Raw genomic sequence first — 15332 nt, forward strand, 5'->3', positions numbered from 1 at the left:
AAGATATGTATGTACAGCAATTATTTTAGAATGCTATTACAGGAACAGAATAAAAGACAATTTAAAAAAAAAATGAACAATTTTGGCAAAACACATATAAATCCAGTTCAGAATGTTTTAATTTGAAATAGTATTCACTTCCTTGTGAGTTTCAGGCTGAAATCTTATAAATTGATGACAGAGTGAATCACAAATTGGCTCGAGAACACAGTGTTCCATAAGTATGTTTTCATTTAAAAATTTTTGATTCACAAAAAAAGTATATAAAGTACCCAGGAAGTGGTAGAACTTGGCAAAACCAAACAATTGGTTTAGAGAGACTAACTTAACGCCAGACCAGAGAAAATCATTTTTATGCATTAAAATAGAGAATCCTGTTTGTCAAGAATTCTTTTTGGCACCATGCAGAATTTCTCTGACAAGCCCAGTAGGTTGGATCTACTGAGTGACTGTGAGCTTACACTTATAACCATCATGTTACCTTTACGTAATCTGATCATAGAGCAGAAAAATCATTGTCTTTATTGTCCAAAAGCAAAACAAAAAGGAAATTTATTAATTACCTTTTTCCATTCTGCTTTTATACTATTTTCCCTCCCACCTTAGCTCTTGACAGTTTGGTTATAAGTATTCTCATCATGTCACACTTTGGCAAAAGTCACTGCTTATACATATAAATCCCATAAGGATGGGAACATTATCTATCTTATTTACCTTCTTATCTCCAAGGTAGATCCTATTTCCTGAAAATAATAACCTCTGTACACATTTTTTTCCTGTAAATAGATGGATGAATACCATGGCAATACTTCCGTTAATATTAAGTCATATCATTTCAGTGCTGTGAACCAGGAATCACAAATATCTATCATTAAAGGAGTTAATTTGTATTATAAGAAAATAAATAGAATTTGGAAATCCTGATGAATTTCTGGTAAAGCTAAAGAGAGAAGTTATTTGTCTGATAAGCTTGAAGAATATAAAGTGTTCATTTCTAGGAACCATCTGAGGATCTTCAGTATTTGTCTGATATAATAATTTTGATTTGTTTTCTTATAGAATGGTAGGAAACACATTCATAAATTAAAAATAAAGTTGTATAGTACAGTTGTGCATATAACATGTGTTTTTTCCATGTACTGTAATGAAATTATATTATTCTTGAACATATGGTTTAAGATGTAGCCCTTTTAAAATATATTCTAATTAGTTATACATGATAGTAGAATGCATTTTGACATATCCTACATAAATGAAGTATAATTTCTCATTCTTCTGGTTCTATGTGATGTATTTTTTTATAGAAATTGCTCATTGAAAAATTTTGCCTTCAAAGATTATAATCAATGTTATGATTGTATTATAATAAGACTGTCTTTAAAAGGCTAATTCATTTTTTTAACATTCTCTTATTAAGTGCATAAATATTTAAAAGAATAATAATCCAACTAAGACCCATGTTCCCATCACACAGCTTGCAGGTTGCTTCACTAACAAATGTAAATGCATTTTCCTATTTTCAGATGAAAACTGTCCTGAGTTAAAGAAAGAAATGGAAACATTGCTGTCAGAGACGATCCATCTCATTAAATGTCTAGAAACTGACCGGGCAATTGCCGAAGAAACTTTAAATCAACAAAAATTAAGAAAGGGAAAGATTACCACAAAAATTGATGCGTGGTCAATCTGGAAACTTCAAGAACTCCCACTAGCTGTGCAGAAAGGTAATAATAAGGATTTTCTATTGTTGCCATTTCCTTTGTTGGGGAAGCACAGATAATCATTTGTAGCTCTGTGTACAAAAAAATCACCTGTTTAGAGTGACTGTATGTTGTCTACAAACCAGGACACTTTTGAAAGATGGTATTAATAAGATTGCTGAATTCATAGGCATACACTGGAAATGCACTGAGGAAAACTGAGCCTGCTGTCATTTAGGTCTGTTGGAAATTCCATGCATTTATGATATCCCAGGGGCATACAGACATTTGGTATATATTTTTACCTTGGCAGTAGTATTTAAGTTACTAGAAATTTAAAGTGATTTCTAGTTGGTATTATTGGCCACATTTTTAATTGTAGGAAAATTGAAAGTTTTCAGTGATGTGTTGAAAACTACGTGTGTCTATGTTTTTGAGAATTCAGAAGCCAATTTACTTTTAAAGGAATTTGTATCAGAGATGGAACCCTTAATGTTTCCAAGTCATGTAAGTAAAAAATGTTTAAGAAGAAACTGATGTCTTTTAGACTGCAGAGCCAGGGACATGGTCCAAAGTGCTACACAATCTAAACCTGTGGGGTTTTGTTTGTTTGTTTTTGTTTTTGTGCTCTGAACATTGCCTGTCAAAACATTCCTAACTACTTGATTCTGCCTGAGGCTGGGAGGTTTTTACCCCTTTATAAGGGGAAAAATTTAATTCAGAATTCATATACTTTGTTGTTGTTGTTGTTTTTTAAACAATTGGGCATCCATGTAATCTATCATTTAAATCAAGAAAACCTTGAGAGAAAAAGGAATGCTATTAATTATTACTCTGAGACAATAGTTATTAACTAAAGGAATGTGTCATGGTGAATCCATACATACATTTTTGTCACGTCATAAGTCTTTCAAGCTGTAGTCTCCAAAGAGGGGTACACATTCAGGGGAGTTTCAACAAAACATTAGATCTTTTATTTATTCTCTTGAATGTTATTCTTTTTCTAATTTTTTATCTTTGAATAGAATTTATAATATGTGTACTCTGTTATCTATGCAATAGTGTAACTACGTGATTTATATATGCATGCTATATATGTGCCTGTATTTGTGTTTTAAAAACAATGAGACTACAGTTGAGTTAGCACGGACATCCTGGGAAATCCTAGATCTCAGGTGATTCTTGGGCAGACTCATATTCACACCTACAAGGAGTCATCTGCACTTTTCATAATGCTTCTTCCTTGTTAGTATAATAGAAAAAGTTAATTTTGAGGCCTAGTTTTATTAATCTTTGTTTGCTGATCAGTTTGTGTATAATCTACATGGGGTCTATATGGACTTATATGTGGAGAGCAGTGTCTGAGATTGGGGTCTCTGATGACTTCATGGCTATGGCATGCTGGGTGCCTGGGAAACTTTCTGTACAAAGGTGCAGGATGTCTAGCTGCTGTGGTAATGCCCTCCATAAGGAGGCTTTGTGCTACAATCTTATCATCCTTGACCTTGATCTTAGGCACATAGTTCCTGGGAATAGAGGAACTCTCTTGCTGGACAACCACAATGTTTCACCAAGCTCCACTTCTCCTAAACCTGCCTGCATAAGAGTAACTTTAAACAATGGACTTTCTTGACAGCTACACAAAGCTCCTGACATTGCACATTGCAACTATAGAATGTAACTGCTGAATAAGCTGCATAATATTGCTAACTCTGTAACTATCATGAATACAAAAAAATAATGCTTGCATAATCTTTAATCTGATAATGAGACACGTATAAATAAAGACTGCTGGCATAATTCTTTAGACCTGCTTCTCCCTCAAAGAGCCGTGCTCCACCTGACCCCAGCTATGTCTTTACAATCTGTGTCTTTATTTTTCTCATCCCCCTTTGCCCCTCACCAGAACCCACGAGATTGGCTGTGCTGGTCAAGGCAATTGGTGGCCTGTTCGGGGAGAGGTCAAGTCCAGTGAGCTTTTGATTGCTGTTTTGCCTCTATTTTGATCCTAGGAATTTCACTTATCTGGAACAGTTATGTTAATTTATTAGTTGAATTTTACCTCTAAACCTTCATAAGTTACAAGCTAGAAATTTTTTTTCCTTTGATTGTTTGCTTTTTAATTTTCTTGAAGTTGTTCTTTTTCTAGCAGGGCCCAGTTACAAATTTTTATATCCATGGCCAACCTGTTTAGTCTAATTTGCCAGCTGTTATGGTTTGGATGTGAAGTGTCCCCTAAAAGCTCATGTGTGAGACAAGGCAAGAAGGTTTAGGGAAGAAATGTTCTGGTTATGAGAGCCTTAACTCAATCAGTGAATTAATCCCCTGACAGAATTAACTGAGTAGTAACTTAAGGTGGGTAGGGTGTGGTTGGAGGAGATGGGTCATTGGAGGTGTGCCTTTGGGGTGTATGTTTTGTATCTGGAGAGTGGAATCTGTCTCTCTCTGCGCCTGTTCATCATGTGATCTGCTTCCTTATGTCATATTCTCCCACCATAATGTTCAGCCTTAGCTCGAGCCCTGAGGATATCTATGGATGGAGACCTCTGAGACTGTGAGCTCTCAAATAAACTTTTTCTACCCTAAAATTCTTCTAGTCAGGTCTTTTAATCTCAGCAGAAAAACAAAAAACAAAAAACCCAACTTACTAAAATACCAACTTATTTTAAATAGCTAACTTCTTTCTTAATTTTAAGTCTCTTCTGTTTTCTACTTTTTGAACCAGTTTGGATAATTTATATTTTCTGAGGAATCCAGACATTTCATTTAGTTGTCTTATTGCTGGCAAAACTTTGTTCATGATATTCCTTTATAATTATTTTAATTTCCATAGCAAGAGTAGTGGTAACACCTCTTTTTCCCCCAATACTAGTAATTTGTTCCTTCTTTTTTTTTTCTTGGTCAGTCTAGCAAAACGTTTGTCAATTTTGTTGACCTTTTCAAAAAGTCAACTTTTTCTTTTACTGACTTCTCTATTGTTTTTCTACTTTTATATCACTGATTTTTCTCTGACTTTCATCTGGAACTTTCTTAGGAATAATTTACATTTATACACACACACACACACACACACAAACACAAAGTGGAAGCTTTGATTTTTTTCCTTGGTAAATTTTTTCTAGAATTGATATTTCAATCTATGAATTTCCTCCTAAGACCTGTATTAATTGCATTTATGTTAATCGCATTTCATAAATGTTTATATGCTGAGTTCATTTTTATTTAGTCAAAATATTTCTAAATTCCCTTGTGATTGTTTTTGGATCTGTTATTTATTTAGAAGTTGCTGCTTGATTTGCTAATATAATGAGATTTTCAAAATTTTCTGTTATTTCTAAATTAATTTTATTTGCTCAAAAACATTCTTGAATTGTTTCAATTGTATTAAAATTACTTATACTTTAAGAATTGCCTAGGCCTTTAGAAAATGTCCTGTACAGATGAAATTAGTATATATTTTGCTATTGTTGAGTAGAGTATCTAGTAGACATGTCAGTTAGGTTAAGCTAGTTGACACTGCTGTTAAAGTCTTCTATCTCCTTAATGATTTCCTGTCTTGTTATTCATTGAATTATCAAGGATAGGATACTGAAATCTCCAATAATACATTAAAATCAGAAGAAAAAAACCAATGATACTCAAGTGTTTTTTAGTTGTCAGTTTTTTGTGTGTATTTTGATTTTTTAAAAGTCCCTTAAAATACCCTGACAAATTGTTAAGAAAATAAGAAACACACCAGTACCAACTTTTATGTTTGGAATGGAAACTTTTGGAAATAATTAGGCATCAATGTTAGATTTAGTCTTGAGGGATACCAGGATTTTCATGGGTTCCCATTTTGATGTATCTGAAGGATAGAGGAGACCAGAAATAAAGCCTAAGGCTAAACCAAAGTGACAAGTCTAATTAAAGATGATGAGGAAGCTCAGAATCAGAAGATCTACATACTTAGCATAAGAGCAAATCATGAATAAACCTGTCATTCAGGTCAGACAACAAACTTGCTTGTTTCATTTAGTCAATGGAGGAAAACAATGTTCTTGAGATTTATTAATGTCCTAATTTCAAACAAATTTGCGACTCAACTTCCAGCTGTCTATGTGTCTGAAAATTAAGTGGAGAATATTATTTAGATGTTCTGTGGGTCGATAGTAAAATGACGCATCTGGCAGGAGCAAAGACAAATTTCCTCCAAAAGACTAAAATTTCAGTGTAGGCACCAGAGCATCAGTTCAGATAAAGTTCTGGGGGGTGGGGAGGAGGAGAAGCTCAGCATAAAATTCTATAAAACACACAGAGATTCTGATTTAATGAGTGCAAATGAGTACAAACCACAGAATTTTACTTAAATATTTCAGAGATTGTATTATACATGAAATTATAAAATAAGTATGATTTGTTTCAAGAACTAAAAAGAGATGCTTGAAAATAAACGCAAGGACAATTTTTTAAAGATGGCAAAATAGGAAGGAAAAACACTAATAGAAATGAAAAATACATTACTTAAGCTTGCCAATTCAATAGTTACTTGTATTGTTCATTAGACTCAGAAGAGAAAAGTAATTGGTAACTAAAATTTGAAGAAATTGCATGGAATGTATTGCTGCAATAGAACGAATAGGAAGATGAAATATTTAAAAGCATGGAGTATAGAATGGGAGAATATAATGAATATCTACTGTAAGATAAACATGAAAATAATGATGGTGATATTTAATACCACAGTAGTAAATGGATAAACATGTTACTGTCTATAGTGAGTGTAGACAAAGTAAGAAAGTCATGGTGTCACATAGTACATATCCAAGAAATTAGAAGATATTCAGAAATGTATCATTAAAAACTTACTATCATCCTATTATTTAAAGAGAAATCAGTAGCTTTTGTTGCATCAAAAAGGACTAATTGATTATAAAAATGACTTTAGAATTTAAAAAGCAAAAATAATAAATACAAAGAAAAATGAAAAAAAAAACAATTACAAAATGGAAAAAATAATTTAAAATACTTTATTCAGAAGATACATACATGTAAAGGTTGGCTCATTAAAAAGAGACTAATGAAAAGAGTGAACATGGAGAACCAATTCCAAGGTCATTCAGAATCACAGAGGATGTACCCATGAGTGACATTTGGAATGAAATTACATAGAGATGTGGCACTGATTAATAGTAAAGAAGATATTAAGAACAAATTTATTAGAATATTGTTAAAATCTTGATGAACTGAATAATAAGTGCACAGAAAAATGGATTGATGATTAGATAACCAAAATATTCACATGGTCATTAATGGAAAGATTTTGACTCAAAAATGCCCTGACACGCAAATAAACCCTTCAGGGTCACTCCAGGTGAATTTGTGTTGGCACGAAATAATTACACAGAGACAGAAAGTACCTTTTTCTTTGGGTTCTGTGATGGCTCTGGACCTTAGGGGTCTGTTGGAAAAAGAGAGAGCGTCCCTCAAACCCTGGTTTTATTTGGGGAGGCTGTTGGAAAGAACATTCCATCCTTGTAAGGCAAAGGGATAATGTTACAAGGGGCAGCCCACTCCCATCGAGTAAAGCCCATTCCCAAAGCTTTGCTTCTCTGCTGAACGAGATGGGGATCCACCTGCTTCCAGGTCAAGGAAGCCAGTCTCCCCATTTCCATTGTTCAAAGCTAGGGGGCGCTCAGCTCCTATGTGGCAGCTCCTGACACAAAAACTGAAATTTTTTTCCCCACAAAATAAAAGCACACATGTACACTAGAGAGATAGGGCTTTACATGTAATTTCAAAATTCTGTAAAGTCTTAGAGAAAAGAAAGCGAAAAATTATATAAGAAGCTAGCATAAATTATAAATCAAAATTAGGTGAAGATGGTACAAATATGAAAAATACATATATAACAAAGTGGAAAATAGTGAAAATACACAATCAGAAGATACACAAAGCTAAGTATTGGCTCATTAAGAAGTCACTAATGGAAAGAGTAAATATGGAGAACCACAATGGCAAGATGAATCATAGGGTAGCTTGTTTACCAGAATCAGTAAAAAAGTGGGAGTTTTACTAAAATAATTACTAATTTATAAACATGTTTTAATTACTTCGGCGATGAATGAAGAAACAATGTATTTTATAATGCAATATTAAAACAACTTTTTTTTGGATTTAATAAGATTCACAGATAAGCATTAATCATGACTATAAATGTACAAAATAATCCTGTGAAGACATCAGCAAATTCCATCAATAAATCTCTTTAGAAAGATTAAAAGCAACAACAACAACTAACCTGCCTAGTTTTATTCCAAAAATGCAAGATTGGTTTAACATTAGGAGGTTAACACAATGAGGAAATCTTATTAGCCTAAAATTGCCTTGGTTGGTTGAAGGGACTTAATTAAATTTATAAAGTAATCAAAGGAAATTTCCATGTTAAAAATTTCAAAACATTTTTATACAAAACAAAACATGTTTATCCATTGATTCAAATTCATTTTCTAGTTGTTGGATGGCATGTTGTTGTTTTCTTCCTTCAGGCCTTTCTTGGTTCATGTAGAGATTATTACTAGATTTACGCAGCTTATTTTACATTATAGTTTTGTTGCTGCAAAATCATTTTCAAGATATTCTTTATGAAAACATTTATTTTGTCTATTAACTTTTCAACAATTTTCAGCTGATATTTTTGTGTTTTGTCATATAATTGTATCACCCGTAGTAATTCTTGCCTTTTCCATTCTGATATTTGTAACTCCAATTTCATCACTTTAGATGTGGGTGGTTTTAGAAGGCCCCCACTCTTGCAATTTTTTCACTTTGGAGGAGTTGCATACATAGAATGCAGGTATAGAATGATCAGTATATCTGTAGATCATGGTGAGTGTAATTTGTACTTAAACAATTACTAATTTATAAAACACATTTTAATTTGTTTAGTGATGAATGAAGAAAGCACTGTATTTTACAATTTAATATTACAGTAATCCTTATTTTAGATTTAGATTTTAAGATTAGTAAGATTCACAAAGTAATTTCTGAAGCAAAAACGTCTCATTTATTTTCAAAGATTTCCTTTTGGATCTGTTGTTTCAAAATCTGATTGTCTTTTGTTCTTGTTCTACATCTAGAACATGATGCCTACTTGAGAGACATTATGGAATTACAATGGCATCTGGAAGGCAGAATTCGTCAACTGGAACATGTGGAGAAACAAAAGACAAAGCTAGAAGAAGCCAACGCGAAGGTTCAAAGGGACATCGACTACATGCTTCAATATGGCCCTCTACTGCGATCAAAGCGGCAGCAGGAAGTGGAAGCTCTGAAGGAGTGTTCTCAAAAGGAAGCTGAGGTAAATGAATAACTGCATGGATATGCATCTCGGAAACTGGTGGTTGGTTATGCAAAAATATTTCTACCATAAGAAATTAACATATTTTTAAAAGGTTTAATATTTTTTTCTCCAAATTGACATGCTATTTATTTTTCATAGGACTTCATAGACTGTATAGAGTACAATCTATTGGTACATTTTATCTATATTTTCTTCATTTATATTTATACCTAGGGAGATTAACATTAGTCAATTTACTAATGACATTTTGGAGATTCAAAAGAGCCTGGTGTATATATATGTGTGTGTGTGTGTGTGTGTGTGTGTGTGTGTGTATACACTTCTTTTACATATAAATAAATATATATATATATTTACATATATATATAATGGTGGGGCAGGGGTAACCAGGGATAGAACCCAGGGGCTCTTAACCACTGAGCCAAGTTCCCAGCCCTTTTTTTTTTTATATTTTATTTTGAGACAGGATCTTGCTAAGTTGGTTATGGCCTTGCTAAGTTGTTGAGGCAGGCTTTGAACTCATGATCCTCCTGCCTCAGCTTTCCCAGGTGTTGAGATTACAGGTGTGTGCCACTGTGCCTAGACAGTCTGGTATTTTTTTAAAGCCACAATTGAACTGAGGGAGAATGCAAGTAGAATATATCAGTGATTTCATTGTTGATGAAAAGTGTAAGTGAAATGGTCTTTAATGATTAAATAACATTTACCTCTCCTATTGTGCAATCATATTATAGAAAAAAAACAATTTATTTATATCTATCACAAAAACCAAGCTTAAGTTTGTGTTATATTTATTTTTGATTATTTTAAAGTGTATAAAACAAGTTTTCCATGTCTTTTGTGTTCACTTCAGCAGTTCCATTTCCATCCTCCTTTTGAACGATAACTAATATAAATTTCATTATTTCTAGGAAAAATTTGAATAATTTATATAAAGATAATTTTAAAATAATCTATATCTTTAAATGGTATAAATAGTATCACAAATTTTATAACTGGGCAACTTGTTCTTTAATCTTTCATTGCCTTAGTTTAATCAAGCTACAATTGAGATACTCTGATTCACTTATTTTACTTGCTGTGTTCCATCAAGTAAATACCTCACAATTTATTATTAAGCATTTTCTCTCTTGGACGTTTATTTCCAAATTTTGCTGACACAACTGCTGATTTGACTTGAAACAATAATCATCTGTAAATGGGTTCCTCTCTAGGTGCATGTGAATTTTTTCTTAGCTACGTATTCTTAACTAGTAGCTACGTATTCTTTACTAGGATATGGATTATATTTTTTCTTAGCTACGTATTCTTTATTAGGATATGGATTATATTTATTTTTGATTTTATGGATAATAACAAGTTTCTCCTTGGAGTACCTGTAACAATTCACATTACTCTAGAAGTGACAGTGCCAAAGACATCTCATGTTTCCACTGTGGCCCAAAATTCCCGTCCTTTCTTAGTAACTCATCTCTGCATGGTTGGAACACAATGTGTCAAATTATTTCCCAGTTCCTCCTTTTTCCCATTGTGTTCTAATGATACAGACGTAGAAATCATTGGATGGAGTTTCTATGAAAAATCTTTGAAATGGACAACTCACTCAAAGGAAGCACCTTTTAGAATTTTTCTCCACTTTCCAGCAACCTAGAATCTATATGATAGCTACAGCTCTAATTTCCATTGTATGGCATGGAACAATTTTAGGAATGGAAGCCAGTTGTAGAGATGGCTGGACAGACAAAAAGGCAGAGGGGAACTTGAATCCATTTCTGTGAAAAAAAAACGTACAACTGCATTCTCAAGTAAGCAACTTACTTGGCTTATTTCTGTTACTTCCAGCTAAATGCATCCTAACTAATTTTAGAACTCATATTTTGTCAACATTTTTATTGTCATACTTTAAAAATTTTGCCCACATGTGTTTAAATTAGTATCCCTTTGTTGTTTTAGTGTGCTTTTCTCTGATAGAGGAACTTGGCAATGTTGTAGGCAGGAGAAAGCAGAGTTTTTGGATGATTTTAAGACTAGGCAGGATGTAGGGTAGAAGAAAAGCACAAATTCACCTAGCACTCCAGGAAAATAGCAAACTTTGTGTAAAGCCTATCAGAGTCACTACGATGGTTAATTTTATGTGTCAACCTGGTGGGGCCACAGGGCCCAGATTTTTGGCAAAACATTGTGGATGTTTCAGTTAAGAAGTTTTTTGGATAAGATTAACATTTAAGTCAGTGGATTTAGAATAATTACCCTTCATAATGTGGGTGAGCCTTAACCAATGAATTAAATTCCTTAACATAATATTGACCTACTCTGAGCAGCAAGGAGTTCTATCAGTGCACTACTTTTGGATTTAGACTGTAAATTTTGCCTGGGTCTCCAGCCTGTCAGCTCACACTACAGATTTTAGACTTGTACCTCTATAATCATGTGAACCCCATGGAGTGGCTAATTTGAGTAATTTCAGTGGGCTCCAGAATGTAGGCTCTCCCTACTTGTCTGGGGCCTGTTAGAGAATAGGACGGGCGTGTATATAGTGACCCAGAATGTGAGAACTCAGGAAGTGGTTGGGGGTGCAGATTTAATGCATTGCCCACAGAGAGGAATGGCCAGAGGTTAGCCCAGGCCTCAAAACAAGGTAAGAAAATATAACACACCGTGGATTCTAAGAAGTAAAATGTGTAATGTCCGGAATCCTGAAGGGAATAAGGAGTGTCCCGGTGAAGGCTTAATGTGGGTAGACATGTGTGACCTTGATTTACATTTTGGGTATCTGTGAGGCAAGACATTCCAAGAGTTCTTTACCCAAGAGAACAACTCAACTTACTTCCTCCCCCTATATTGTGATATTTTTGCTTTTGTTTGTTAGTTTGTTTGTTTTGTCTCTCCCCCACCACTTTCTTTTTTCTTTCTGTTTTGGAATTCTAGTTGCAGTCTGCATCTGCTAACCTCACACAGCAGACAATTCTAGGTAATTCTAGGAAAGGGAATGAGGGGCCCAGTGGCCTACATGGAAGGCAGCCTTCTCTCTCAGGCTCTCTGTCCATCCTATATAAAGTTTACGGTGTTTTGTTTATAATATCATTTGATTTTTTTTTTAATGTGCTGTCTTGACCCAATTTTGAGGCATTTGCCAGAAACCTATTGAAATTACACAATGCCTAAATAATGCTTGGGACTAGTGCTACTATGTCACAATGTGATAGGGGTCTGGCATGGTAGACAATTGGGTTGTCACATTTCTAATTTTAGTAATTTGAGTTTCTTTCTTCATTTTTTTTTCTAGATTGGTCTAACTAAATTTTTGCAAATTTTAGCTTTTCAAACACCAACTTTTGATATTTATTAACTCTATTGTTTTCCTATTCTCCATTTTGTCTCTACTCTGATCTTTATCATTTCCTTTCTTCTGCTTTTGGGTTTAACTTGCTACCCTTTTCCTTGTTTTTTTTTTTTTTTTGTTTGTTTGTTTTGTTTTTTTGGTGTTGTTTGTTTTTGCTGGGGGTTTGTGTAGGTTATGGGAATGGGATCTTTCTTTTTAAATGTAAATGTCTATAGCTATGAATTTCCCTATGAACACAACTCTCTATAATATCTGATGAGTTTTGTTATGTTCTGCTTCATCTCTATGTGTCTCATTCATCCACACATGTGAATACAGGCACTATTATTACATTCATTTTGAAAATGAAAACCGGTGGCACAAAGGTTTAAAAAAATTACACAAGATCTAAATAATACACACAAGAGGGATTGAACACAAGGACTCCTGCTACAGAACTTGTGCTCTGAAGAACTATTCTATCCTACCTTCCTGCAGCCTCTTCCTACAGAGACTCTTTCTCTCTGAGGAGGGGTTGATCCTATCATTGTTCATAATTCTGCTTTTCATTTTTGAATCTTGTCAGTTATGCTTGTTTTATAAATGAAAAATATTTTCTTTTTCTAAGGAATCATTTTTCTTCCACTCTGTTGTGGAGGTTTCGTGTTTCGTGCATGGCATTTATAACCTTTTGTAATAGCACCCCATCAGCATTGTGGGGAATGACTTTCCCTCTGGTGTCCACCCGTAATAGATAGTTTCATCACAGTCCCTGGGTCCCACTGCAGAAGGCAAGACTCTCATTCATTTTGGCCCCTGAATATCTAGAAGGTGGATAAGACCAGGAATGCAGGATACAGGGAGTGGCCCAGAGATGTGAGAACAGTAGAAGGAGAGTTGTTAGGTTCAAGGTATCTGTATTACGGTTCTTCAGAGAAACAGAACCAATAGGAGAGAAGGAGAGAAAGATAGAGATGGGTTTATTTTAGTCCCCATTTACAAACATGAATAATCTTTCTCCATATTGTCAATAAATAGTTAGGAATACAAATGGAAATTTTATATTATAAATAGTAGTCATTAAATATTTATTAAGAAATGTATAAAGGTAGACATGTAAGACTACAATTATAAATTCTTAGTGACAAAAATAAAGATATGATATATATAAATGATATATACTTTTTCTCTCTATGTGTGTGTATATATACACACATATCTTAGAATATATATATATATATATATATTCTAAGATATGAATATATATATATATATATATTCTAAGATATGAATATATATATTCTAAGATAGGAAGGCTTTCTATAATAAAAGAAAGTCAGACATTCCAAAATTTTTATATAAAGAAATAATCAAACTCTAATAAAATTTACATGGACAACCTCTTCAATCTGTTAATTTGAAAACTCTTTTAGAAAAAATTTATTTAAAATGTTGGAAAGGATTTTGAAACATGGTTCCCTCTTGTTCTGTTGGTAAGAATGCAAGTTGTTAGCCCTTTTCTGGAGAGTAAGATAGCAACCAATATTTACAAAAAGCCTTAGCTTCTTGGTGTCTTTTCCTTTAACAATACAGTTAAGGGAAATGTTGAAGGTAGTGCAGTTTACTAATGAGTCTTCCATCACAGTAATGTTTAGGCTATGCACCGCTCCTATGTTGTGCACATCAAGTTGTGCATGATGTACACATAATTGACAATGAGCTGAGGGAGGTACAATGTGTGTATAAGGGAAGAGTATATAAAAATGATGTGTTTCAGAGATAGGTACATAGATGATAGATAGACAGAGACACAGAAGGGTGTGTTGCAGAGGGAAAGGGGACTGTTTATGAAGTTTGTTAATGGATGAAACCGGTTAAGAATTAAATATTTTGTGAGGTATGGTGGCACATGCCTGTAATCCCAGTGGCTTGGGAGGCTGAAGCAGGAGGATCACAAGTTTAAAGCCAGCCTCAGCAAAAGCAAGGCACTAAGCAATTCAGGGAGATCCTGTCTCTAAATAAAGTACAAAATAGAGCTGGGGGTGTGGCTCAGTAGTTGAGTGCCCCTGAGTTCAATCCTCAGTAACCCCCGCCAAAAAAGTTAAATATTTTTAACTATTACACTGAGATAACAATGGTTATTTCTGGTTGAAGGAAGTACAGGTGCTTTTATTTTCTTTATTCATCTTTTTTCTCATATTGCTGTACAATGAAATATTATTTGCACAATGAGAACAACTGTTTTGGAAGGTGAAAAGACAATGATTTTATTTTGGACATGTTAATCTGGATATTGAAGTTATTTTGTCAATAACTTATAGTGTGGATGCCCACCAGGGTAAAAGCAACCTGAAACTCCACTTTTGAAACAGTAGACTAAATATGGGAAGAAAATGTGTATGAAGAACTTTTTATCTAAGTAACAGTTCCCTAAGTTAAAGTTCTTTCTTTTAATTAACCATTAAGTTAATATGTTTAAAAAGTACTTTCTACATCCAGGTAATGGAAGTGTTCAGACAAGTTCATGAAACACTTGAAGAAGCTAAAGACGCCTTTGAAAATGCCAAATTGAAAGCTAAACAAGCTAAAGAAGAAATGGAAAAAGATATTTCCTGTGATAAAGCAAGCATAGAGAACTACAAGTAAGAATTTTGCACAAATGCTACCTATAGCATTTAGAAATAAAATTCTAATTAAAAATGTTATATTACTGTTTAAAAAATTTCAGATAAAAAGAATATCTTGCTTATCAACAAGCTTATATATAAGTTTAAATATGTATATTTTATATATGCAAATTTATGTAAATTCCTAAAGCAGTATATGTCTATCATTTTCAAGTTTTTCATATAGATTGCCAACTTGTCTAAGGATATCAGCAATCTATATCTCTGCTATCCATGTACAAAAGTGACTACCTTGTATTTTTAAAAATGGGGGATATTAGTAAAATAAATATTACATACTA

At 33.5% G+C, this 15332-nt stretch overlaps 1 protein-coding gene across 1 annotated transcript in view; it reads left to right on the plus strand.

Annotated features, from left to right (window-relative positions):
• Ccdc178 (coiled-coil domain containing 178) overlaps positions 1–15332 on the plus strand; it is a 366395-nt gene that overhangs the window by 23716 nt on the left and 327347 nt on the right. Inside the window, exons 5-7 of the mRNA XM_027935639.2 lie at positions 1524–1724; positions 8819–9039; positions 14864–15006. Of these exons, the coding sequence (XP_027791440.2) occupies positions 1524–1724; positions 8819–9039; positions 14864–15006 (565 nt within the window). The remainder of the gene's footprint in view (positions 1–1523; positions 1725–8818; positions 9040–14863; positions 15007–15332) is intronic.

Source organism: Marmota flaviventris, chromosome 16 (assembly GCF_047511675.1).
Source record: "Marmota flaviventris isolate mMarFla1 chromosome 16, mMarFla1.hap1, whole genome shotgun sequence".
Taxonomy (NCBI): Eukaryota; Metazoa; Chordata; class Mammalia; order Rodentia; family Sciuridae; genus Marmota; species Marmota flaviventris.